At 36.9% G+C, this 25289-nt stretch overlaps 1 protein-coding gene across 4 annotated transcripts in view; it reads left to right on the top strand.

Moving 5' to 3' along the window:
* Positions 1–25289, top strand: part of ZMYM6 (zinc finger MYM-type containing 6) — a 42709-nt gene that overhangs the window by 5186 nt on the left and 12234 nt on the right. For 3 of the 4 annotated variants that reach the window (XM_032388157.1, XM_032388166.1, XM_032388173.1), the window contains exons 4-15: positions 5410–5494; positions 6121–6370; positions 9386–9560; positions 9659–9850; positions 12323–12473; positions 12886–13001; positions 13827–14117; positions 14289–14439; positions 15354–15526; positions 16872–17019; positions 18220–18357; positions 18799–18836. In XM_032388157.1, coding sequence (XP_032244048.1) covers positions 5410–5494; positions 6121–6370; positions 9386–9560; positions 9659–9850; positions 12323–12473; positions 12886–13001; positions 13827–14117; positions 14289–14439; positions 15354–15526; positions 16872–17019; positions 18220–18357; positions 18799–18836 — 1908 coding nt within the window. Of the gene's footprint in view, positions 1–5409; positions 5512–6120; positions 6371–9385; positions 9561–9658; positions 9851–12322; positions 12474–12885; positions 13002–13826; positions 14118–14288; positions 14440–15353; positions 15527–16871; positions 17020–18219; positions 18358–18798; positions 18837–25289 lie in introns of those variants that run through there. The other variant, XM_032388182.1, reaches the window with a different exon arrangement.

Raw genomic sequence — 25289 nt, forward strand, 5'->3', positions numbered from 1 at the left:
GACCTCTGCTCTCAAGGGAATTGATACTGTTAAGGGGGAGATATGGGAATAAGAGGTAATTATTTATAGAGTGTACCTCACCAGAAGCTATGCCAAGCATGTCTTGTGTATTCTCATTTAAATTCTACAACCATATGAGGGATGTATCTTTATCCCATTTTACAAATGAGGGAACCGAAAAAAACAAATAAATGAGGGAGCTGAGGAAAGGAGAGGTTGGTAACTTACCAAATTCAAAGGCAGCAACAGAGCTGGAATAGGAACTGGCTTCAAACTTGTATCCTTTCTATTGCTTTGTGCCACTTTTGTACGGATACAAAGTCACAGTATTGTAACAGCAAATTGTGTAAGGTGCATTTGGGAGCATGGGGGAAGGAGCCTTTAAGTCTGCCTGAAGAGGAAAGGAAGGCTTCATGGGGCAGGCAGCACTTGAATTGTGACAGTTAATGTTTTCAGGCAGAGAAGATAGTATGGGCCAAGTCATGGAGAGGTGAAAGAATGTGGTATGTTTAGTGGTTGAGTATTTCAACAACAAGGAAGAGAAAAAAAGAGGATAGATTTAAAATACTTGGGTAGAGCTGATCAAACTTAAAGATAGCATATGAGGTACGTGGGTCAAGGAGGAGTCCCAGAATACTTAGAAGTTTCTGTCCTCAATAAGTTGAGTTTTTGATACTATTTACTGAGGGGCAAGGAACAGGATTTGGGGGGAAATAAGTGCAGTTTGGGATCTGTTGTGTTTAAGGGGCTAGTGGGACATTCAATTGGTAATTTGCACTGGGAGGCATTTGCATATATGGATATGGTATTTAAAGATTTGGAAGTTATCTACCTGTAGGTGTACTGTTGTCAGATAAAATACAGAATGTCCAGGTAAATTTGACTATTAAGTTAACAGTGATTTTTTTTTTTTTTAAAGATTTTATTTATTTATTTGACAGAGAGAGAGACAGCAAGAGAGGGAACACAAGCAGGGGGAGTGGGAGAGGGAGAAGCAGGCTCCCTGCCAAGCAGATAGCCTGACTCGGGGCTCGATCCCAGGACCCTGGCAGATGCTTAAGGACTGAGCCACCCAGGTGCCCCAACAGTGATTTTTTTTTTTAAGATTTATTTATTTATTTATTTATTTGAGAGAGAAAGAGAAACAATGGGAGCTTGGGGGAAGAGCAGAGGGAGAGAGAGTCCCAAGTGGACTCCGCACTGAGTGAAGAGCCCAACACGGGGCTTGATCTCACAACCCCAAGATCACGACCTGAGCAGAAACTGAGAGTCAGAGGCTTAACCGACTGCACCACCCAGGCACCCCAACAGTGATTATTTATTTATTTATTTTTAAGATTTTATTTATTTATTTGACAGAGAGAGAGATAGCAAGAGCAGAACACAAGCAGGGGGAGTGGGAAAGGGAGAAGCAGGGTTCCCGCGGAGCAGGGAGCCTGATGCAGGGCTTGGTCCCAGGACCCTGGGATCATGACCTGAGCCGAAGGCAGAAGCTTAGACTGAGCCACCCAGGCGCCCCTAACAGTGATTATTTTTTAATATAAGTATGTTATATGCAATACTTGGGACATATTTATACTAAAAAAGTATTTGTTGTTTATCTGAAATTCATATTTAACCAGGCTTTTATATTTTTATTTGCTAAATCTGGTAGTCCTATATAGGTGATAGTTGAAGTTATGAATGTGGATGAGTTCATTCAGGGAACAAAAGTAGAGGAGAGAAGAGCTCAGGATAGAAAGCTGGGAAATAGATTAATTTAGGGCTTCAAAGTAGTCCCCCCAATCAGCCGCCTCAGCATTACCTGGAAACTTGTTAGAAATTTATAGTCTTGGACCCTGTTCCAGACCTACTGAGTTAGAAATGCTGGGGTTGAAACCCAACAATCTATGTCTTTTTTTTTTTTTTTTAAAGATTTAATTTATTTATTTGAGAGAGAGAGAGAGTGTTGAGAGAGAGAAAGAGAGAGGTCACAGCAGGGGGGAGGGGTAGAGGGAGAAGCAGACTCCCTGGTGAGCAAGGAGCCCGATGTGGGACTCCATCCCAGGACCCTGGGATCATGACCTGAGCTGAAGGCAGATGCTTAACTGACTGAACCACCCAGGCGCTCAACAATCTATGTCTTAACAAGACATATAGGGGCTTCTGATACCACTGAATTTGGGAACCATTGACTTTAGGGCTGAATATAAGATCAATGAAAAATACTAAGACATAGTAATAATTGAAGTAACAGAACCAGAAGACAATGAAATGGAATCATTAGCCGTATCAGATGTATCTCAGAAGCCATGTAAGATAAAACCTAAAAAAAAAAAATGTTTATTGGGTTAAGCAGCTGCAAGGTGATTGGTTAATCTTAAAACAGTTTCAGTTGGGGGTGTCTGGTTGGCTCAGTTGGAAGAGCATGCGACTCTTGATCTTAGGGTCGTGAGCTTGAGCCCCATGTTGGGGGTAGAGATTATAAATAAATAAATAAATAAATAAAAAATAATAAATAATAAATAACTAAATAATAACTAAATAATAAATAAATAATAAATTAAAAAAAAAAGTTTCAGTTGAAGCAGTAGCCTGACAGCATTGGGTTCAGGAGGGAATCAGTAAGGAAGGAGAGAAATAATGAGGTGCTTTTTCTCTGGCTGGTTGGAAGGAGAGAGAAGAGGGTAGTAGTTCCTTAGGAAATAGGTTACTCATAAATTGAGAGGAAAAAACCAACATGGAGGTGGTGAGAGGCTGAAGATACATGTCGGTGGCATGGAGTGCTGAAAGAAGGGGGAGGGAGAGGGATCCCAAACGCAAGCACTGTTTTTAGTCATGGTTAAGAAGATTGCTTTTTCCTGTAAGATAGGAGAGTTTGTTGATCAATTTGTAGGCATGGTGGAGGGAGGGAATCAGGGTGTTGAGGGAGTTCTTAGTTGTTTCTTTTTTTTCTTGGTACAATTGAAACATCAGGGAGCAGGAAATTTGTAGGGTTGATTTATTAGTGGTGAAGGTTTGGAACAGTTTGTGAATCAAAAGGGACATTTAACAGGCATATTAGAAAAATATCAGAGATTGAGTTGATGATAAGGCAAAGTAACTTTATATTGATTCTTTTTGGTAAATTGAAGGAGGGTATAGATACTTTTAACTTCCTCTTTGCAAGTTCCAATAAATAAACATTGTTACTCAAGTATAATGTTGAAGACCATCCACTTGGATTCATTCAACTAATATTTATTTAATGCCATAATTATGAAAATAATAAAAGCTAGAATTTTTGTAAGTCATGCTTAACTTTTGGTTTATCTTTGAGGTATCATGCTACAAACTGCATTTGTATTAAATCATTTATCCCCCCATAATGGCCCTAAGGATTAGATAATATATTTTATAGATAAGGAAATTGGAACTAGAAGAGATTAAATAACTTGTTTGAGCCAAGATCACGTCTGTGTCTGCCTGCTGTCAGAACCCATAACCTTCTCTGTTAGGTTATGTTGACTGTGCTGAGATGGGAAAACAGATATGGTCCCTGTCCTTAATGGGCATGGTCCTTTCAGTCTTGTGCGTATGGGGGAAAGAAGAAGGGTGTTAGACATAACAAATTATCACCCAAATAAATAGGAAATGATGTATTGTGACAGGTGCTATGAGTGAAAGGAAATGGGAGACTATAGCAGGGGAACTTCTTTTTCAGTGGGGGCCAGGGTTTAAATTCATTGTAGTAATTTTTTATTATCTTATCTTACTTTATCTTATTTTATTTTTTTAAAGATTTTATTTATTTGTCAGAGAGAGAGAGAGAGAGAGAGCACAAGCAGGGGGAGCAGCAGACAGAGGGAGAAGCAGGTTCCCGGCTAAGCAAGGAGCCCAATGTGGGACTCTATCCCAGGACCCTGGGATCATGACCTGAGCTGAAGGCAGATGCTTAACTGCCTGAGCCACCCAGACATCCCCATTATAGTAATTTTTAAAAAAGATTTGTTTATTAATGAGAGAGAGAGACAGTGCATGTGGGAGGTGAGGAGTGAGAAGAGGGGCGGGGGGAAAGGGAGAGAGTCCTAAGCAGACTTCCTACTGAGTGCAACCCAATGCGGGGCTTGATATCATGACCCTGAGATCAGGACCTGAGCCGAAACCAACAGTCGGTGCTTAACCGACTGCGCCACCCAGGCGCCCCTATAGTAATTTTTTTAATATTGTTTTTATACATCTGTGAGGGAGGTAGCACGGGTTTTAGAACAGAGAGACCTGGGTTTGATTCCCATCTGTGCACTTAATGTCTCTGTGACCTTGGACAAACTGCTGAACCATCTATCTCTAAGGTTCACTTTCCTCGTCTATAAAGAAGATATCGTTGTTCCTGCCTGATTGGCAGCAGCTCATCTGGTGCCATAATGTACACTATGGGAAGTGGTAAATTAATGCAGTGGTACCTAGTCTTTGTGGCATGTAATAGTCCAAAGCAATTTCAAAAGTAACTTTGGGAGCTGACCTGTCATTTATTTTGCTAAGTATAGGGGTATTAAAAATACAACTAGTGTTTATTATCACCATTGTTTCAGAAAAGAAGACTACTTTTTTAACTTTTTATTTTGAAATATGTATTTTAAAATTTTTTTTTAAAGATTTTATTTATTTATTTGATAGAGAGAGATATAGCGAGAGAGGGAACAGAAGCAGGGGGAGTGGGAAAGGTAGAAGCAGGCCTCCCGCTGAGCAGGGAGCCCGATGTGGGGCTCGATCCCAGGACCCTGGGATCATGACCTGAGCCGAAGGCAGACGCTTAATGACTGAGCCACCCAGGCGCCCCTGAAATATGTATTTTAACACCAAAAAAAAAAAAAAAAAAGTAGGATGGTTGTGATCTCAGAATAAAGAACAGTCTTTTTCAAAATACATATATGTATTTTTAAAATTTTGTTTTATGATTCTATTTTATCTTAAAGCATTTTAAAGAATGTATAATTAGGATAAATCTGATTTAGGCTGTGATGATTTTATGTATAATGAACAGATTGCATTGAAACTCTTGTGTCTTTTCTGCCATTAACAGATATGACAGTTTGTAAGTCTGTTGGCTAAAATTACTAATTGGATCCAATCTCTATATCATTCAGATTTAATTTTATTTTTTGTTTCCTTATAAACACAGCCTAAAAAAAGGGTAGTGCTCAACATTGAAATAGCTATGTATGGCTCCTATGTATGAGATTACATTTGAAGAGTAGTTACAACTGAAAGGTCCTTTTTGTAAAGATTAAATCTAGTCTGACAATTTAGAAATTTTGACTTTTGAGGTATTTGTGAAGGTGATTATGATTAGAATGTAGAAGAGATATGACAGTATTATTTTTTGCTTGAATTTCTAGTTTATTTAGATACTAACACTGTGTTCATTTCTCTCTCTTTTTTTTCTTGAAGGAGTACGGACATGCCCCAAAGCCAAAAACTCAAGAAAGTGAACTGAAAATCAGTGCTGTGTTTTCAGTCGGTGACAGTCCTCTTGGTAAGAAATAGAACTGTGTAAGTTAATTATGATTAATATTGTTATATTCTGGCTAGTAGAATTGAGGGAAAGTGCCTCCTCATGTAAGTTTTTTTTCCCTTAAGATAAAGCAGTACTTTTTGAACTGGGTAGCTGGTCTTGACTAGCATTTTAAAAAGTGGAATAGAGGGGCACTTGGCTGCTCAGTTGGTGGAGTGTGTGACCCTGATCCTCAGGGTTGTGAGTTTGAGCCCCATGTTGGGTGTAGAGATTACTTAAACAAAATCTTAATAAAAATAAAAATAAAAAAATATATATATATGTATGAAGAAATAAAAAGTGGGAATAGAATTAAGATTATATTAAAGTGTTATGCATGTAAAGAAACATGATTTCATGAAACTACTGTTTCAATTATTAAATTTTACACACATACAAAAATATATGTCTTCTGAGTTATAATGTGAAATATAGTTCTTACTATGGGTTATGGTTAAAAAAGTTTGAAAACCCCTGTTTTAGAGTATTTATTGCCTCATTAATATTGGATTTCAAGACTGAGAATTTGTCCTAAAAAATGGAGAATGTATATTTGTTTGTGTCGATACTGAAACTGTTTCCCCCCCTCCCTTATTTTGTATTTATAGCCCAACAGTTGACCCCAGGCTTTCAGTTTTCTCTTGCATCATCTGGCCCAAACATATTGCTTCCTTCGGTTCCAGCCATAGCTATTCAGGTTTTTTGTTCTGGTTGTAAAAAAATGCTTTATAAAGGCCAAACTGCATATCATAAGACAGGATCTACTCAGCTTTTCTGCTCCACGCGGTGCATCACTGGATATTCTTCACCTGTCTGCGTACCACCTCTTCCCAAGAAAACCTGCACAAACTGTTCAAAGTATAAAATTTTTAATTACATCCCTTTTTACTTTTCTTTTTTAGTGTGTATATAGTTTAGCTCACATATGCTATTGTTAAAAAAAACCAAAAGAACCAAAGATGCGATTGCTACTTTAAATCTCTTTAGCATGTTTCTATGGAAATATTTAGCTGATTGAGAAATTTGCAAATTTTCAAGTTTTGTAACATTATATAAGAGACTTGGTGTTAAAAGTGTCATCTAAACCAGCTTTCTGTCTCTTTAAGCTTAAATTTTACTGTGAAAAGAAATAAACCAATTGTGGGAATTGTAGGACCACTCATTTATTCTGTAATTGTAGACAGCAACCATTCACAACTATTTATCTTGAAAGTTATTGAAGTATAGAATACAGTAACAGTAGTCTTATTATATAAGTTATTTAATTCTTTAGAAGATAAAAAAGTCTAAATGGTTACAAAAGTAATGTGTTTATTTCTAAAACATCCTTGTAAGTTTTTGTTGGAGGTTATTTTTGCTTTACAGTCACACATAGGTGCAGAGAAAGGAAGAAATAGCAACAAAGCCACATAAACTTCTTTCTCTACGTTAGTATGTTTGAAAAATTTGGCATGTTCTGCCTATTCCTGTGGTAGTGTAGTTCTAGGAACACATTGTATTGTCAGTAGTCATTAATGTAGAGTGAAAAAAGTTAAGAGCTTGGTTTAGATCATGGCTCTAATCCCTTACTAGCTATATGACGTTGGGTCTAGATTTTTAACTTTCCTAAGCCTCCATTTCTTTGTTAGTAAATAGTATCTACTTACTCAGATTTTAATGAAACAGTGTTAGCCCAGGGCTTGGCACATAGCAAATGCTTAGTAAGTGGGATCCTATTATTTTTAATAATAAAATTATTATTATGTATATTAACATAGAATTTATAGGCTCCTATTTTTTCTTTGGAGATAGATGACAGTTTCTTTATCTGCCTGGGTGTTGGCCTTACGTATCTAAAAGTAGATCCTGTTAAAATGGAAATCTCCAACTAAAAAGAAAGAGGAATTTAAAAATATTTTACATAAATATTCAAATTAATATTGTTCTAAAATGTCCTTCTAATACCTTACTTAAACTCTTCTATACATTCTCATGAAACTGATTTGGAAGGGTAAATTTAGTTTTCTGTTTCTATATACTCTGTTTCAACATATCAGATATCAAAATGAATTAAATTTTAAAGAACAAAGCACAACTTATACATCCAAATGCATATTATTCTCTTAAAAATAGTCACTCTTGTCAGAGACATTTTACGACAGTGCTGCTCTTATTCAAAATTTTGTTTTGATCTCTTGATTTGGCATTGCATTCAGAGCCTATGAAACATTCCTTTAGACCGAGTTAGGTGACAAATCTATCTTTATACCATGGTTTTTGCAAAGTGCCAAAAGTTGCTTGATGCCTTTATCAGTTGACTATCGTAGACGAATTCAACTGAGTCATACTCTTAAACATGATATTTGACTATAACACTGAAAAGTTGTTCTTAGAGTTCTTGTAAATAAAAGAAATTAGAAGAATGTTGGAGCCATGTTTTTGGAAGATGTATGGTTTTTTTTAAGATAAATGTTAAGGTATAAGTTTCATTTGGATGCATAAGATTTAGAATACATTTATATTTATGTGCACAGATTTCCATTAAAAAATCATTCTCATTGGTTTACATATGTGTATATTATACCACTGGCAGATTCACATTATTAAATAACATTCTTTATTGCTTTGTTTTTAGTAGAAAAATCACTTTTCAAAATTAATAACTTCATCCGTGTGTAAGCATATCCACTTGGTTTCCAAGATTCACTGTCCTATTTTTAAGGTTAGGTGAGTTTTGGAAAATCACAGTACTTTGTTGTTATTGTTATTCTTTGATAGTTTACCATGGAACAGTTCTGTATAATAAAGGCACAGGATGGGAGGCAGAATAGTGGAATGATTAACTCCATGGACTGTGGAATCACACTGCCTAGAGTTTGTATTCTGGCTTCACTGCTTACCAGCTGTGTGACCTTGACAAACTATTTAACCTTTCTGATTTGGTCTCCTCATCTGTAAAGGGGCAACTATAATAATACTACCTCACAGAATTTTTGTGATAATTAAGTTGGGTAATTTGAATAAAGAGAACAATGTCTGGTACATACTAATTACTCAGTACACATTACTATATATAATATTATTGTCATTATATTCTTTGTGGCCTCTACTAGTGCTTCTAATGACCATTTCCTTTAGTTTTTTACACTGATCAGAAAAATGGCAATATTTAGTCTTTGTTTTTACTGTCAGTGCTTATTACAGCAATGAGGTCTTACAAAATAACTTGAGTTTTACAGAACGGCTCGATTATTTGTGTTCTTTCTGTCTTATTCTTAATTCCATCTGTCCTCTGCTACTAAACCTTAATAGCTCTTTTATTTGTTCCCTTACTCTCTTCATTTATAGTTAAGTTTTATATATCATGCTAATTTTTTATATTAATCTTTGGTAGTTCATCTCTTTCCCAAATCTTGCATTTCAATTAAAAAAACCCAAAACATGTCATTCCTTGTCTCACTCATGTTTCTACTCTTGGCAGCTGCTGGCTAGTAAGAGGACAAGTGTTTTGTGGTCTGGAATTTTGGGATGGCTACTTGTTCCATTGGCTCCAGTGGATGAAACTTGGTTGGAGCTGGAAGCCTCACTGTTTTTGTCATGAACATCTAGCTGGATATATTTTAAATATAATTTGCCCTCAACACATCCATAAATTAGGTATCATAAACCCATGTTATACACAAAAAATTGAGAGTAATTACTTCAGTCATTGTCACTCAGCTAAGTAACGGAACTAGTCCTCAAACTCAGGGTTGCAGACGCCTTATCCCAGGCCAGCTGTTTTCTCCTATGCAGTAGCTGCCCTTAGTAAATGTAGTTATTTTAGCTCACAGTGTGTAAGAAATTACAGTTATGAAGTACACATTTCATTTTGCCTTTGTTATTTATTTTTAGAGACATTTTAAATCCAAAGGATGTGATCACAACCCGATTTGAAAATTCTTCTCCTAGCAAAGATTTCTGCAGCCAATCATGTCTTTCTTCTTACGAGCTAAAGAAAAAGCCTGTTGTCACCATATATACCAATAGCATTTCAACCAAGTGCAGTATGTGTCAGAAGAATGCTGATGTAAGTCACGTTGTACCTTTTTTGGGATTCTGCTCAAAGATCTGAGATTTTTGATTGGCTTTGCTGATTTTGGATGTGTATGTGTTTTTATTTCCTAGATTCGATTTGAAGTTAAGTATCAAAATGTGGTGCATGGTCTTTGTAGTGATGCCTGTTTTTCAAAATTTCACTCCGCCAACAACCTCACCATGAACTGTTGCGAGAACTGTGGAAGCTACTGCTATAGTAGCTCTGGCCCGTGCCAGTCCCAGAAGGTTTTTAGTTCAACAAGTGTCACAGCGTATAAGCAGGTATGAAGATCTGTCTGTCACACATAGTTAGGCTCGCTCCTTCCAGGGTGGCCCTGCAGGGATGAAATGCAAAATAAACAAGATCAGTTGATTTTGGTGTATGAGTTCCCTTGCAGAAAAGTGGGATAGATTCTGGTGGTGTAAGTGTTGATTGTGGTAGTGAGATGATACAGGTGGTCAGGAATTCACAAATGGAATTTCATGTTTTGCGAGGAGTCTGAAATATTTTGTGATATAGTGATAAGTGAAGATAGCCCCATATAAATAAACTATGACCAGTTATAGATGATAAAAATCAGTGGATCTAAAGCATATCTTTTTCCTTTTAGAAAATATATTTTCTGGGGCACCTGGGTGGCTCAGTTGGTTAAGCGTCTGCCTTTGGCTCAGGTCATGATCTTAGGGTTCTGGGATCGAGCCCCACATCAGGCTCCCTGCTCGGCAGGGAATCTGCTTCTCCCTCTCCCTTGGCCTGTCTCCCCAACTTGTGCACATACTCTGTCTCTCTGAAATAAGTAAAATCTTTTTTTTTTTTTAAGATTTTACTTACTTATTTGAGAGAGAATGAGAGAGAGCGAGCACATGAGAGGGGGGAGGGTCAGAGGCCCTTCTTTTTTTAATTTAAATTCAATTCATTAACATATAGTGTATTATAGTTTCAGAGGTAGAGTTCAGTGATTTATCAGTCTTATATAATACCCAGTGCTCATTACATCAGGTTCCCTCCTTAATGTCCATCACCCAGTTACCCCATTCCCCTAACCACCTCCCCTCCAGCAACCCTCAAGTTTGTTTCTTTTTTTTTTTTTTTAAGATTTTATTTATTTGACCAGAGATACAGCGAGAGAGGGAACACAAGCAGGGGGAGTGGGAGAGGGAGAAGCAGGCTTCCCACAGAGCAGGGAGCCCGATGTGGGGCTCGATCCCAGGACTCTGGGATCATGACCTGAGCTGAAGGCAGATGCTTAACAACTGAGTCACCCAAGCGCCCCAACCCTCAGTTTGTTTCTTATGATTGAGAGTCTCTTATGTTTGTTTCCCTCTCTGATTTTGTCTTGTTTTATTTTTCCCTCCCTTCCCCTGTGATCCTCTGTTTTGTTTCTTAACTTCCATGTATGAGTGAGATTATATAATAATTGTCTTTCTCCGATTGACTTATTTCACTTAGCATAATACTCTCTAGGTCCATCCATGTCGTTGCAAATAGCAAGATTTCTTTTTTTTTTTTTTTTAATTTTATTTATTTATTTGACAGAGAGAGAGATAGCGAGAGCAGGAACATGAGCAGGGGGAGTGGGAGAGGGAGAAGCAGGCTTTCCACCGAGTCAGGAGCCCGATGTGGGACTTGATCCCAGGACCTTGGGATCATGACTTGAGCCGAAGGCAGACGCTTAACGACTGAGCCACCCAGGTGCCCCAAGATTTCATTTTGATGGCTGAGTAGTATTCCATTATATATATATATATATATATATATATATATACACACACACACACACACACACCACATCTTCTTTATCCATTCATCTGTCAGTGGACATCTGGGCTCTTTCCATAGTTTGGCTGTTGTGAACATTGCTGCTATAAACATTGGGGTGCAGGTGCCCCTTCGGATAACTACATTTGTATCTTTGGGGTAAATACCTACCCCATATAACTTCTCATTTAGAGACTTTATGTTGTGTCAGTGACAGTATAGGGTAGTGGTTAGTCTGGAACTTTGGAGTGAGATGAAATGTTTGATCTCCCACTTTTCTGTTTATTTGTTAATTGAATTAAAATTAATTTAAACTTTTTGTTAATATAATTTCTTAAAGTATCTCACTATGTTGTTGAAAGGATTCTTTGATACAGTATATAAGTTATTTAGCATAGGGCCTAGCTCATGGCAAGCACCGAATAAATAATAATATTGGTAATTTATGTAAATGGTAGCCATTATTATTATTGTTTCTTAAAACATGAGTAAAGTTACAGGCAGATTTTATTGTGAACTCAGCTTGAAAAACAGGTAGTTCTGTAAGATCTCTTAATATACATTGAACATCATCTCTGTTTCCTCCTGCTAAAGAGTCTTACTGGTTAAGTAACCTTAAAGGTGGTAGATGATCTTCTAGATTGATGTCCAAGATCTGGTGAGGATGGCCCTTTGGTTCATGGATTACCTGGTCATCCTTGATTATTTGTACTGAAAAAAGTGCATTACAAATACCAAATTAATTACTTTTAATGTGTTTTGTTGTTAATATACATGAGTAGTTACTAATTTTCTTCAGTTTCATTTTATTATTGTCTGAAAGAACTTATTTTTCCCACATCCCAACTTTGAGAAAAATCTATAGAGTGGCCTCATAATCATGCTCAAATATTTCGGCCAAAGGCAGTCTTTGTAGGTAGGTTTTCTTTTTTCTTTTCTTATACAACTTATATGTTTGTGCTAGGTATCTAAATGTTATTTTATTTTCTTGATAGAATTCAGCCCAAACTCCTCCATATGCCTTGGGGAAATCATTGAGGCCCTCAGCTGAAATGATTGAGACTACCAATGACTCAGGAAAAACTGAGCTTTTCTGCTCTATTAATTGCTTATCTGCTTACAGAGTTAAGACAGTTATTTCTTCAGGTAATGTTTAAATTCGATAAATTTATAGATTTAGTAACTATTCAGTGTAGCTGCTTTTCTTTCATTTTGTTACAAACCGAATTTATCTATGTGGTTAAACTGAGACCCAAGATTTAGTTTCCGAGAACTCATTTTTAAGTGAAAATAGTTTTTCACTGATTTTCTTGGTTGAGGTATTTATTTTGTAGTTTCTATGTGAAAAGAAAGACCAAAAAAAAAAAAAATCACTTGTAAGTTCTAAATTTTTGTGTAAGTAGGACTTCACTGCGATTAGTTGCAGTTAGCAGAGATTATTGTAAAGTTGCTTGATTTTAGTTTTGTATATTACTATTTTTTAATCCTTCTAATACACTTTTGGATCATTTGTTCATCTATGTAGCTTATTCATTGGTTTTTATTTTTTCTTACCAAGGTGTCCAGGTTTCATGTCATAGTTGTAAAACCTCAGCAATCCCTCAGTATCACCTAGCCATGTCCAATGGAACCATATACAGCTTCTGCAGCTCCAGTTGTGTGGTGGCTTTCCAGGTATGATCTAAGGTAGTATTTTATCCCTGAGGTTCTTTTAGGCATTGGTCTATGGCAATATGTTAACTGCTGAAGGTCTATATTTACAAAAGATTAAATTTAAGTTAGAAAGAAAAAAATTCTGTGCAACTCTGGTCCCCGAAGTCATTTCTGCAAAATGTCTCAGCCAGGTATTGAGCCTCAGTGCCGTCTTCCCTATTCAGGGTCCCTACATAAACTACCCTTCCCTCCCACTTTTGCCTTTGGTTCTCTCCCTTTCAAAAGGATGGAAACTTAAGATATGGTTCAGATAAGTCCTCATGTGTCCCTTCCTCTCATCCTGGGCCAAATGTAATGACTCCTGGCATGAAATTGTAAGCCTCCATTTACTTGTCCCATTTGTTCCTCACTCTCTGAGACAGATGGAGAAAGTAGAGTTTAGTGACCCTCTGGGATGGCAAGATGCCTGATAAAATGTCCCTGGCACCAGGGCAAAAGAGACCACTGGTGGCCACCATGCTCTTCATGGCCATCAGAGGCTAGTTGGTGATGGGTGTGCCAGTGGAGGGGTATTTTGAGGGAAAGAAGGGGTCTGCTTTAGTTTATTGGAGCCCTGTATTAGAAGTGTCTGGGAAGCCCTAATTCCAGTCCTTAACCTTATAATGTTGCATTTCTCAGTCCTTCTATTCTGGAAGTGTGCCATTTAAACTCTTCCTGTGAAGTACTTTATAAAGTGTTAAGGAAATATTTGTGGGGGCATTAATTTATTAAAACAAGAAAACGAAAATTACCCAAGTCATGTTACTTCTCAGTTGCTAAATCTTTGCCTTATATGTGTTCTTCCAGAATGTATTTAACAAGCCCAAAGGAACAAACTCTTCCGCGGCACCGCCATCTCAGGGCCAAGTGGTTGTAAGCCTCCCGTCTGGGTCAGCAGTGTCAGCTACGGGAGGTAACGCCTCTGCCGGTTCCGGTTCCGGTCCCACCGGCTCCATCAGCAGCTCTGCCTCTGCCACAGCCGCTTTCCAGCCTCTTGCTGCCCCATCCCAAGTTGCTGTAGCTCAGACACTTGTTAAACTCAAGTGTCAACACTGTAGCCATCTGTTTGCCACAAAACCAGAACTCCTTTTCTACAAGGTAAAGAGAAATCATGAAAGGGATGGAATATAAATGTATCCATCAGAAGCATTTGTCTTTTCATCTTCGACAGTCACTTAATTTGCTTTGAAATGAGGAGAATGATTTCTTAAAGATAAAGCAACTGTTTAATTAGGTCTTAATGACTATTTTTTTTTTTTCTCTCTGCAGGGTAAAATGTTTCTGTTTTGTGGCAAGACTTGCTCTGATGAATACAAAAAGAAACATAAAGTTATGGCAATGTGTGACTACTGTAAATTGCAGAAAATTATAAAGGAGACTGTCCGATTCTCAGGGGTTGATAAGCCATTCTGTAGTGAAGGTAAAGAAAGCAAGCCAGTTCAGTTTTATCCACAGAGCATGTTGTTGTTATAAAGTAATTCACACTGAGTTGAGCCATTAATCTATAATTTTCAAGTAATTTTGTTTTATGAGGTATAATTTGAGGATTTTTCTTGAGTTGATGCTTAATTCACTGTTTTTATACTTAAGTCACTTTAAAGTTTATACTTCTAAATGTTAACAATAATCTCAATAAAGAAAAACTTGAAAAAAATTTTTTTAAAGATTTATTTATTTTAGAGAAAGCACACGGCAGGGAGGGGCAGAGGAAAAGAGAGTCTTAAGCAGACTGCACGCTGGGCACAGAGCCTGATGTGGGTCTCGATTCCATGACCCTGAGAGCACGACCTGAGCTGAAACCAAGAGTTGGATGCTCAACTGACTGCGCCACCCAGGCGCCCTGAAAAAGATTTTAAATATTGTAATATATTTGTGATCATGATTGGCTTGTGGTGATGTTTTAAATTACAGTAATCTTAAATAAATTGCTTTAAAGCTCAAAAAAGTCTTTTGAAAGATAATTAGGTCAATGATATTAGTATAGAGTGTAAAAAATCTCTTCATAAGTTTAGCAATGACTTGAGAGATCTTTCTGTTCTTGCACCCACTTGTAAAGAGGGTACTTAAGCAATTACTGCTTCTTGGCTTAAGAAACTTTTATATCTCTGATGTTTCTGAATATAGATGGCCTAATATTTAGAGTATATGTAAAAGGTGATACGAGTTTGTTTTGTGAATATAGAGACTATCCTTGCTCCTATCCTAGAAGCAAATAATTGTGTCAAGTATGTAGAAATTAGCTTAGCTGGTACCTGAGACTGTGGAAACTCATTTTATCTCCTTCAGGTTAATATAAGTTTGATGTTTCTTCCTTTCATCCCTTCTGGTTCTCAGTTTGCAAATTCCTCTCTGCCCGTGACTTTGGAGAACGATGGGGAAATTACTGTAAGATGTGCAGTTATTGCTCACAGACATCCCCTAATTTGGTAGAAAATCGACTGGAGGGCAAGTTAGAAGAGTTTTGTTGTGAAGATTGCATGTCCAAATTTACAGTTTTGTTTTATCAGGTAAATGTAACATACCTTTTTGGCTTTCTGAAGTTAGTAGAAATTATTTTCTTAAAATATGTTTGGATCATGTGAAGTAAAATTTACTGTTTAGAACTGGGTTAAAATAAATTATGGGCTCCTAAAGCAAAATTCAACTGAATATAAATATGAAATTTTGGGGGTAAAGAGTATAGGATTTCTGAAGACTTTGTTGTTGTTTGGACATATATTCCTTTTATTTTTATATTTTGCTTTCTCTCTCTTTTTTTTTTTTTTTTTAGATTTTATTTATTTATTTGAGAGAGAGAGAATGAGAGACAGAGAGTGTGAGAGGGAGGAGGATCAGAGGGAGAAGCAGACTCCCCGCTGAGCAGGGAGCCCGATGCGAGACTCGATCCCGGGACTCTAGGATCATGACCTGAGCCGAAGGCAGTCGCTTAACCGACTGAGCCACCCAGGCGCCCTATTTTGCTTCCTCTTGAGGCATATTGACCTTATTTATAACTGAGTTCTCTTAAGTTAGAACCTTACGTAGTTATGTTATGTTAAGTGGCTCTCTCATTCAGAAGGTTGCTGTGATGAATTAGAAGTCAGACCTTGTTCTCACTTAATAAGTCAAATGACTATGACTGACATCCTTACCCACTACCTTTTAAAAAAATTACTTTTTTGAAAGGCTAACTGTGAAAGCTACAATTAATTGAACCACTAATACACACCTAGTGTTTCATAAGTGTTGTTTTATTTAATCCTCACTATGATCCTTGGAAGTAGGTATATTACTACCAGTTTATAAATAAGGTAAAAGAGCAAGATCCAAGGAAGATACGTAATATAACCTTCAAGAAGCTGGTAGGTGATAGCTAGACAGCACCTATAATACTTGAGTGAAACCATCTGGTTTTTTTGCCTACCTACCCCCTAAAATATAATCTTCTTCATGGAGAAGTATGTCTTTATCACAACTATATGACCAGGAAACTATCTCAGTGCTCAAGACAAAGGATACCTGATTAAATATTTTTTGAATGAATCAGTGTCTTTACAACTCCAAAGTCCATATTCTTTCTACTACATTATGCTGCTTCTTAACCTCTTAAAAGTAGAACCTACCTCTAAATTCCTTCATCAGTAATTTTGAAGATGGGAGATCAATTTTTATATTCTATATATTGAGGGCATTTATGTGGAAACAAATAATTAAGTACATCTATTTTTAACCACATTATTTTAAACCCTATATTTTGTGATCACACCTGACTTATACATCCTGTTTTCTTAGTGCCTTCTGGTTTTATGACTAATGTTATCTTTTCATTATTTTGTGGTTTTAAGTCTATCCTGCCTTACATTTCTTTCTCAGATGGCCAAGTGCGATGGCTGTAAACGACAGGGTAAGCTAAGTGAGTCCATAAAATGGCGAGGAAACATCAAGCATTTCTGTAACTTATTTTGTGTCTTGGAGTTTTGTCATCGGCAAATTATGAATGACCCTCTTTCACAAAATAAAGGTAAAATTAAACTTGGCTAACAGGATCTTTATGTCAGTGCTAGGATATGCTATTAGCACAGACAGTTGTAATAAAAACAAAATTTTACTGGATTCAAATAGCGTGGATTTCCTTAAATTTTCCTGTAAGAATTCTTAAAGCTTGCCCTTCAGGGAAGGTTAATCCTGATGCTTTTTGCTATCATAATCAAACACACCAAGGAATCAATAAATGTTATGATAAGCACTAGTTTTATCAGAAAGTTAGATTTGATTGCTTTTGGTTGAATTTATCTATACATAAATAACTTCCACTAAGAGATATATGTTATTCAGTTAATAAACTAGAAAAAAAAAAGAAAATCAGGGCAAACAAAGGGAGAGGATATAGTATGTTAATATAGTTTCTGTGACTGGCATAAGATTTGATCCAGAGCTTGCTTATAGCCAAGGAAAAAAACCAACACATTAATTATATCAGAAAAAATAAAGTAGACCAGTTCTTCATAGGTAGCAAAGTTTTGTTGGCTAAGAATAAAATAATTTTGCAAGTAGGACAGCTAATATGGTCAAAATATCCAGATGAATAGATACATATGTGGCATGTTCTTATAGTAGTTCCTTGAAGTAGTACTTCTCTGAGTTAGGTTCAAAACATTTGGTATTATGCTCTCTGATCAAAGCCTGGAGTGCTGTTGAATTGACAGAACCCATGTGCTTTGTCCTTACAGTCTGGCCCTTGTCTACCTTTTGCAGTATTATTGATCATCACCTTAATCACATATGCCACGTGCCAATCTTTTATGTCATCATCTATTCCCTAAGACCAGTCAGGTCAGTGGTAGAATTTTCATTTTATAATATGGGTTGGCAAAAAACCAGTGGATGGACAGGTGCCTCACCAACTTATTTATAAAAATTATCATGTTAAATTTTTATTGGAAGCAAGCTTAGGTGGAGGAGTTTTAATATTCACTAATAGAAAAGCCCAGTTGATTCTGAAGCTAATACCTATATTTTTACCTGTTAAGTAGCATTTGAAGTTTATAATTTTAGAGAATCAGCCTGTCTTTAAGTCCTATCGAATGTTAATTGACCAGAATCACTCTTTATACAGAGTTAGATATTTGCCCTGCTCCTTGAAAACTTAGTTGTTAAACAGGGTTTATTTTGTGTGTAACCTTTTTGTTTATACTAGGTCTTACCTTTTTATTTTAATCAGTAAATATTTATAAGGCGCAAACTGCTTCAGTGGAGCTCCCTTCAAGGAAAAATACAACGCCAGTTATAACCAGTGTGGTGTCATTGGCAAAAATATCTCCTACCCAGCCTACAGGGAACACTAACAGTGTTTTAAAAGGTATGACTTGATATAAAGGCATTTGGTTGGACTGTAGAGGTGAGTGCTGTCTAGTCTAAGTAGCTCTTGTTGCTAATATTTACATTTATATTTATATAAGGAAACATGCCCCTTTTTCTCAGAGGGAAGTGGGGAGCAAGTAGGTTGGCCTGGGTGGGGAAGGAAGTGGCATGTATAGTTTATTTTTTTAAGAACCTAAGTGATTTTAATATACTTGCCTTTATCACTGGAGATTGTAATACAGCTGGATAAGATTGAGGCCCAAGAATCTTTACCTTTACCAAGCACCCCAGGTGATATTGACGCCCAGTTTCCTTGGACCATTTTTTGTGAAATCCTGGACTAGACTCTGGCCCACCTTAGTAAGAGGAAAGTAATTTCTTGGTCTCAGTGTTTACATATGTATATTCTGGGGATAATGTATGTTTTAATCTATTACAGGTGCAGTTACTAAAGACGCAGCAAAGATCATTGAAGATGTAAGTTTTATTGTTAATATTTTTCCTCATAGTGCCACTTGTGTTTATTTTCATTTTGGATGTAGCATTTTAATATGTACCTGAATATATTTCTGTTTGCAGGTTAGTCTTTAAAAAAAGAGTAATAATCTATTATGTACTAATTTTGTTTTGAGATTTTAAAGTTACATCATTAATAAGAATGCGTTTCTGATTTATTTCATTGTGTTCTGTCTCCTTAATTTCTTTAAATACTTGTTAATTCCATCTGGTTACTACATTCAAGTATTTTTCTTTAAGACTAGAAAGTCTCTTGAGGGGCACCTGGGTGGCTCAGTCAGTTAAAGAGTCTGACTTTTGATTTCAGCTCAGGTCTTGATCTCAGGGTTCAAGCCCTGTGTTGGGCTCCATGCTGGGTGTGGGGCCTACTTAAAGAAAGAAAGAGAAAGAGAGAAAGTCTCTTGAAAAAGTTCAGTGTAGTGTTGTTTTGTGCATCTTCAAATTATGTGAGGCTGAAAATAGTGCAAAGTAAAAATACATTTAAATTCCCACTTTATGTCTCAAATTTGAAATATTGTGAAACTTTCCAAAATTAAAAAAAATATTTTGAAGAAATGCATAATTTCAAATCTGGCAGGCCGAAAGGATTGCAAACTGTCGGTGTCTGTGTCTTGTGTTAGCAGGAAACAAAATTCCCATCATCCTTTATCAATATCGTATGAACCTAATGTATCAGATCTTGGGTTGATGTTTTTGGTGACTGTTTTGGCTGTTCTCTTAGCATTTGCTTTTGGTACAATTAAAAATATTTTTATATATCATGTAACATTATCATTCAGATTCATTAAGTAGTGTGTGCTAGTGCTGAAAAGTGTGCCCCAAATTCAATATCTTTGGAACAGAAATTAGATATTATAAAGCTCTGTGATGAAGGCCAGGCCTCGGCTGTGAACCCCCGTGCTGTTCATTTAGGAGAGTGAAACCTGCAGAATATTAGAGATAATGCTCAAAAAAACAAAAGCAGCATTAAAGAAGGCACATTATTTAGTTCGCATGAAAATATCTTATAACCAGGAAAAAATAATGGAATAAATGGGAAAAAATCCTGGCAACACAGCTGCAAGATCAGTGCTGCCATAATGTGCCCCTAAGACCAAGCCATCGCCTGTGCTAAAGCTTGAAGTGTTTTGATGATTTGAAAGGAAGGGAAAGTGAGACAAAAAGTTTACATGGCTGGCTTTCCAATTTTAAAGCCTACCAAGGTTGTAAGAAGCTATAACTGCTAACTGAAGCTATCAAAAACATTTCAGTTTTACCATAATCTAAAGAGGCTTTAACTTGGAAGACAGCCTCACACCTAATAAAGAATCTGTGAAAGTGGTAAAGAAGGTGAATTTGTACAAGGTTGGTGAAGGGGATGTTGACATTTTGCTTGGGTTGTTCTCCATGGATTAATAAAGGAAGACTTGCTAGAATTAGAAAAACAGGGCCCCAGCAGTTAGCCTGGGCCTTCAGCACAACAGCCAACAGTGAAGTAACTGGCATATGCTTTTGACCATATTCCAGCAACAATTGCTATTATTAAAGGAAATGATCCAAATGTGGATTGCTGTTTCATGGTGGCAAGGTGAAAAACGGACAGTGTGTCTGCATATCAAGAAACCTTCAGTGAAAAAAAAAAATCTTCAGTGGAAAAAAAATTAAAGAACCAGCTACATTAGATCCATTCGTTAGCAGAAGTCTTTCAAGGACTCAGACTAGCCTTCCCCATGATGTGGAGAGAAGGCTTCTCCTAATTTGATACTTTTTTTTTTAAAGATTTTTAAAATTATTATTTATTTATTTGACAGAGAGAGACACAGCAAGAGAGGGAACACAAGCAGGGGGAGTGGGAGAGGTAGAAGCAGGCTTCCCATGGAGCAGGGAGCCTGATGTAGGGCTCGATCCTAGGACCCTGGGATCATGACCTGAGTCGAAGGCAGACGCTCAACCAACTGAGCCACCCAGGTGCCTGGGATCGAGCCCCCTCTGGGGTTCCCTGCTTGGCGGGGAGTCTGTTTGTCCCTCTCCCTCTGCCCCTCCCCACCGCTCATGTATACTCTCTCTCTCAGGTAAATAAATGAAATCTTTAAAAAAAAAAGCATTCTATATTGGTTGTAGATTTATGTATTCTGAGAATGCATTCCTCCTCTATATGTATGGGACAGTTAGTTTTGAATTATTCAGGGTTTTCAGGCATACATCTCTCATATTAAGTATGACTGCCCTATATTTTTCCCTATGTGGAGTACTTCTATAATTCACCAGTCATTTAACCTGTGTTATAGAATAGCTCTGATTAATATTTTCAGTTTAGGAAAATAGGAAAAAAAACTAGGCAAATAAGCCCAATCTAACAATGGTTAATTCTCAGTGGTGGGAATACAGTAGAGCAGGATCTGGCAAAGTATGGAGTGGACCAAGTCCAGCCCACCACCTGTTTCTGTAAATATAATTTTATTGGAACACAGCCACTCACTCATTTATGGATTGCCTGTGGCTGCTTCTGCACTACAATAGCAGAGATGAGGGGTTGCAACAGAGTCTGTATGGCCTGCAAAGTCTAAAACATTTACTACCTAGGTCTTTATAGAAAATTTACTGACATTTGCAGATTTTCTTCTTTGTACTTTACTGTATCTCACCTCTCCCTGAAATTTAAGACTATTTAAATAACTTTAGATTTACATACAAGTGAAATTCTATGATGTTTATCTTTCTCTGTTTGACTTATTTGTCTTTCTCTGACTTATTTCACTTTGCATAATACCCTCTAGGTCCATCTATGTTGTTGCAAATGGCAAGATTTCATTCTTTGTTACCGCTGAGTTATATTCCTCTTTGTGTGTGTGTGTGTGTGTGTGTGTTTATCACATCTTCTTTATCCATCCATCTATCAATGAACACTTAGGTTGTTTCCATATCTTGGCTATTGGCTATTGTAAATAATGCTGCAGTGAACTTTGGGGTGCATGTATCTCTTTACTTTGGTGTTTTGGTTTTCTTTGGATAAATTCCCAGAAGTGGAATTGCTGGATCATATGGTAGTTTTATTTTTAATTTTTTGAGGAAACTCTATACTGTTTTCCACAGTTGCTGCACCAATATACATTCTCACCAAAAGTGCATGAGGGGGGCCCCTGGGTGGCTCAGTGGTTAAGCATCTGCCTTTGGCTCAGGTCATGATCCCAGGGTCCTGGGATTGAGCCCCGCGTCCTGGGATCAAGCCCCGCATCGGGCTCCCTGCGCAGCGAGAAGCCTGCTTCTCCCTCTCCCACTTCCCCTACTTGTGTTCCCTCTCATGCTGTGTCTCTCTCTGTCAAATAAATAAATAAAATCTTAAAAAAAGAAGTGCACAGGGGTTTTTTCCTACATCCTTGCCAACACTTGTAATTTTTTGTCTTTTTTATAATATCTAATCTGACAGGTTTGAGGTGATATATCATTGTGGTTTTGATTTGTCCTTCCCTGATGATGAGTGATGGTGATCATCTTTTCATGTGTCTGTTGACCATCTGTATGTCTTCTTTGGAAAAATGCTTATTGAAGTCCTCTGCCCATTTTTTAATTGGGTTGTTTATTTTTTTGATATTAAGTTGTGTAAGTTCTTCCTATATTTTGGTATTTAATCCCTTATCAGATGCATGATTTGCAAATATTTTCTCCTTTTCAGTAGATTGCCTTTTCATTTTGTTGATCATTTCCTTGCTTTTTAGTTTGATGTAATTCTGTTTGTTTATTTTAGCTTTTGCTGCTCTTGCCAAAAAAATGTTGCTAATACTGATGTCAAATAGCTAACTTCCTGGGGTGCCTGGGTGGCTCAGTCAGTTGAGTGTCCAAATCTTGGTTTTGGCTCAGGTTGTGATTTCAGGGTCTTGAGATTGAGCCCTCTGTTGGATTCCATGTTGAGTGAGGAGTCTGAGAGATTCTCTCTCTCTGCTCCTCCCCTCGCTTCTGCTCTCTCTCAAATAAATAAATAAAAATCTTTTAAAGTAGCTAACTTCCTATGTTTTCTTCTAGGATTTTATGGCTTCAGCTCTTTCATTCAAGTCTTTAATCCATTTCATATTTATTTTTCTATGTGGTGTAAAATAGTGGTCCAGTTTCATTCTTTTTTTTTTTCTTTTTTAAAGTAGGCTCCTCACCCAACATGGAGCCTGATGTGGGGCTTGAACTCACAACCCTGAGATCAAGACCTGAGCTGAGATCAAGAGTCAGACGCTTAATCAACTGAGCCACTCAGGCATCCCTAGTTTCTTCTTGTGCATGTAGTTGCTGGGTTTTCCCCAACACTATTTATTGAAGACATTGTCTTTTACACACTATAGTGTGTCTCCTTTGGTGTAGATTGATTGACCATATATGGGCGGGTTTATTTCTGGGTTCTCTGTTCTATTCCATTGATCTATGTGTCTGTTTTCATGCCAGTACCATACTGTTTTGGTTACTATAGCTTTGTAGTGTAGTTTGAAATCAGGGAGCGTGATATCTTCAGCTTTGTTCTTCTTTCTCAAGCTTGCTTTGGCTAGTTGAAGTCTTTGTGGTTTCATACAAATTTTAGGATTCTTTGTTCTAGTTCTGTGAGAAATGTTGGTATTTGATGGGAGTTGCATTGACTCTGTAGATTGCTTTGGGTAGTATGGGTGTTTTAACAATATTAGTTCTTCCAATCCATGAGCATGGTATAGCTTTCCATTTATTTGTATCTTCTTCAGTTTCTTTCATCAGTGTCTTACAGTTTTCAGGGTACAGATCTTTTATCTCTTTGATTAAATTTATTCCCAGTATTTTATTCTTTTTGATGTAATTGTAAGTGGGATTGTTTTTTAATTTTCTCTTTCTAATAGCTCATTATTAGTGTACAGAAATGCAATTGATTTCTGTATGTTAATTTTGTATCCTGTGACTTTATTGAATTTGTTTATTAGTTTATTGACTGCTGTATAATATTTTGTGGAAGTAACACATTTTGTTTATCCATTGACTTATTGATGAACCTTAGGTTGCTTCAATTTTTAACTTACAAAATCTCTGCTACAGTGAACATCGTTGCATATGTCTCCATGTGCATGTGTGCAGGTGTTTGTCTAGTGTAGGTATGAAAGAGTGGAATTTTGGAGTCAAAGAGTATTTGCATTTTTAGTTTTTTTAAAATGGTTATTTCAGTTTTTGTTCCCACCAGCAGTTTATGATTGTACTCATTTCCCACAGCCTCACTATCATTTAATGTTGTCAGATTTAAACTTTTTTTTTGTCAATCTGTTTAGTAATCTTATTGTCTTACTTTGCAGGTCACTAATTACTAGCATGTTTGCTTATATTTCTATGTTTTTGAACATTTGAATTTTCTTTGAATTTCCTGTTATTAATTTTTCCCCATTTTTGTGTTGAATTTTTTTCCTTATTGATTTATAGAATTTCTTTATATACTCTGGATTTGCCCCCACCTCTTTCTACTCATTTTCACTGATACAAAAACATGCAGTAATACTTAATATCTATTAAAAAAAATCCTTTAACAGCATAGCCCTCTAGCTATTGTCCTATTTCTCTGCTCTCCATTTTAGAAAAACTCCTCTAAGGGTGGCCTCTGCTTTCTGCCTCAATTCCCTTATCTGTTATCTTTCCTTAGCTCACTTAAGTCAGGCTTTGTCTGCACCATTCCACTGAAACCGCTCTTGTCAAGGTTGCCACTAGCCTTTGCAAATCCAGTGGTCAGTTTTCAGTTCTTATTTTACCCATCCTTTCAGTAACATTTGATACAGTTGAAATACCTTCTTCAGCTTCCAGGTCAGAATACTTGTCCTTTTTCTCAATCTACATTATTCTCAGGGACTCAGTACCGTCCTGTGGTTTTAAACACCACCTAGATGGTGGCTTATTCCCAGATTTATTTCTCTTGCCATGACCTCTGAGCTCCAGATTCATGTATCCAACTGCCTACTTGACATATACACTTAGATGATTAATACCCATCTCAAATAATATGTCTAAATCAGAACACTTTTATTTTCCCTCAGACTTCCTCTCTAGTGTTCCTTACTTCTTACCACTACAATTGCTACCTCCTTTGAGCCACCATCATCTTTTCTCTGGTTCATTGCAGTGACTACCTACCTGTCTTCCTGCTTCCATTCTTGCCCTTCGCATTTTTTTCTCCACATTGTTAGCAGAATGATCTTAAATCAGATTGTGTCACTCCACTGCTTAAAAACCTTCAATGAAATTCTGAAAAAGAAGGATAAAGAAGGGGGAAGAGCTAGTTTCTGAAATTATGTTAAAACTCTAAATTTTATAAAGCTAGGTAGTTAAAACAACTGATACTAAAGCCATGAATAGACAGACAACTCAATAGAAAAGAAGTCCAGGGGTGCCTGGGTAACTCAGTTGGTTGAGCGTCTGTCTTCGGCTCAGATCATGATCCCAGGATCCTGG

Source organism: Phoca vitulina, unplaced genomic scaffold (genome assembly GCF_004348235.1).
Source record: "Phoca vitulina isolate PV1807 unplaced genomic scaffold, GSC_HSeal_1.0 scaffold2, whole genome shotgun sequence".
NCBI lineage: Eukaryota > Metazoa > Chordata > Mammalia > Carnivora > Phocidae > Phoca > Phoca vitulina.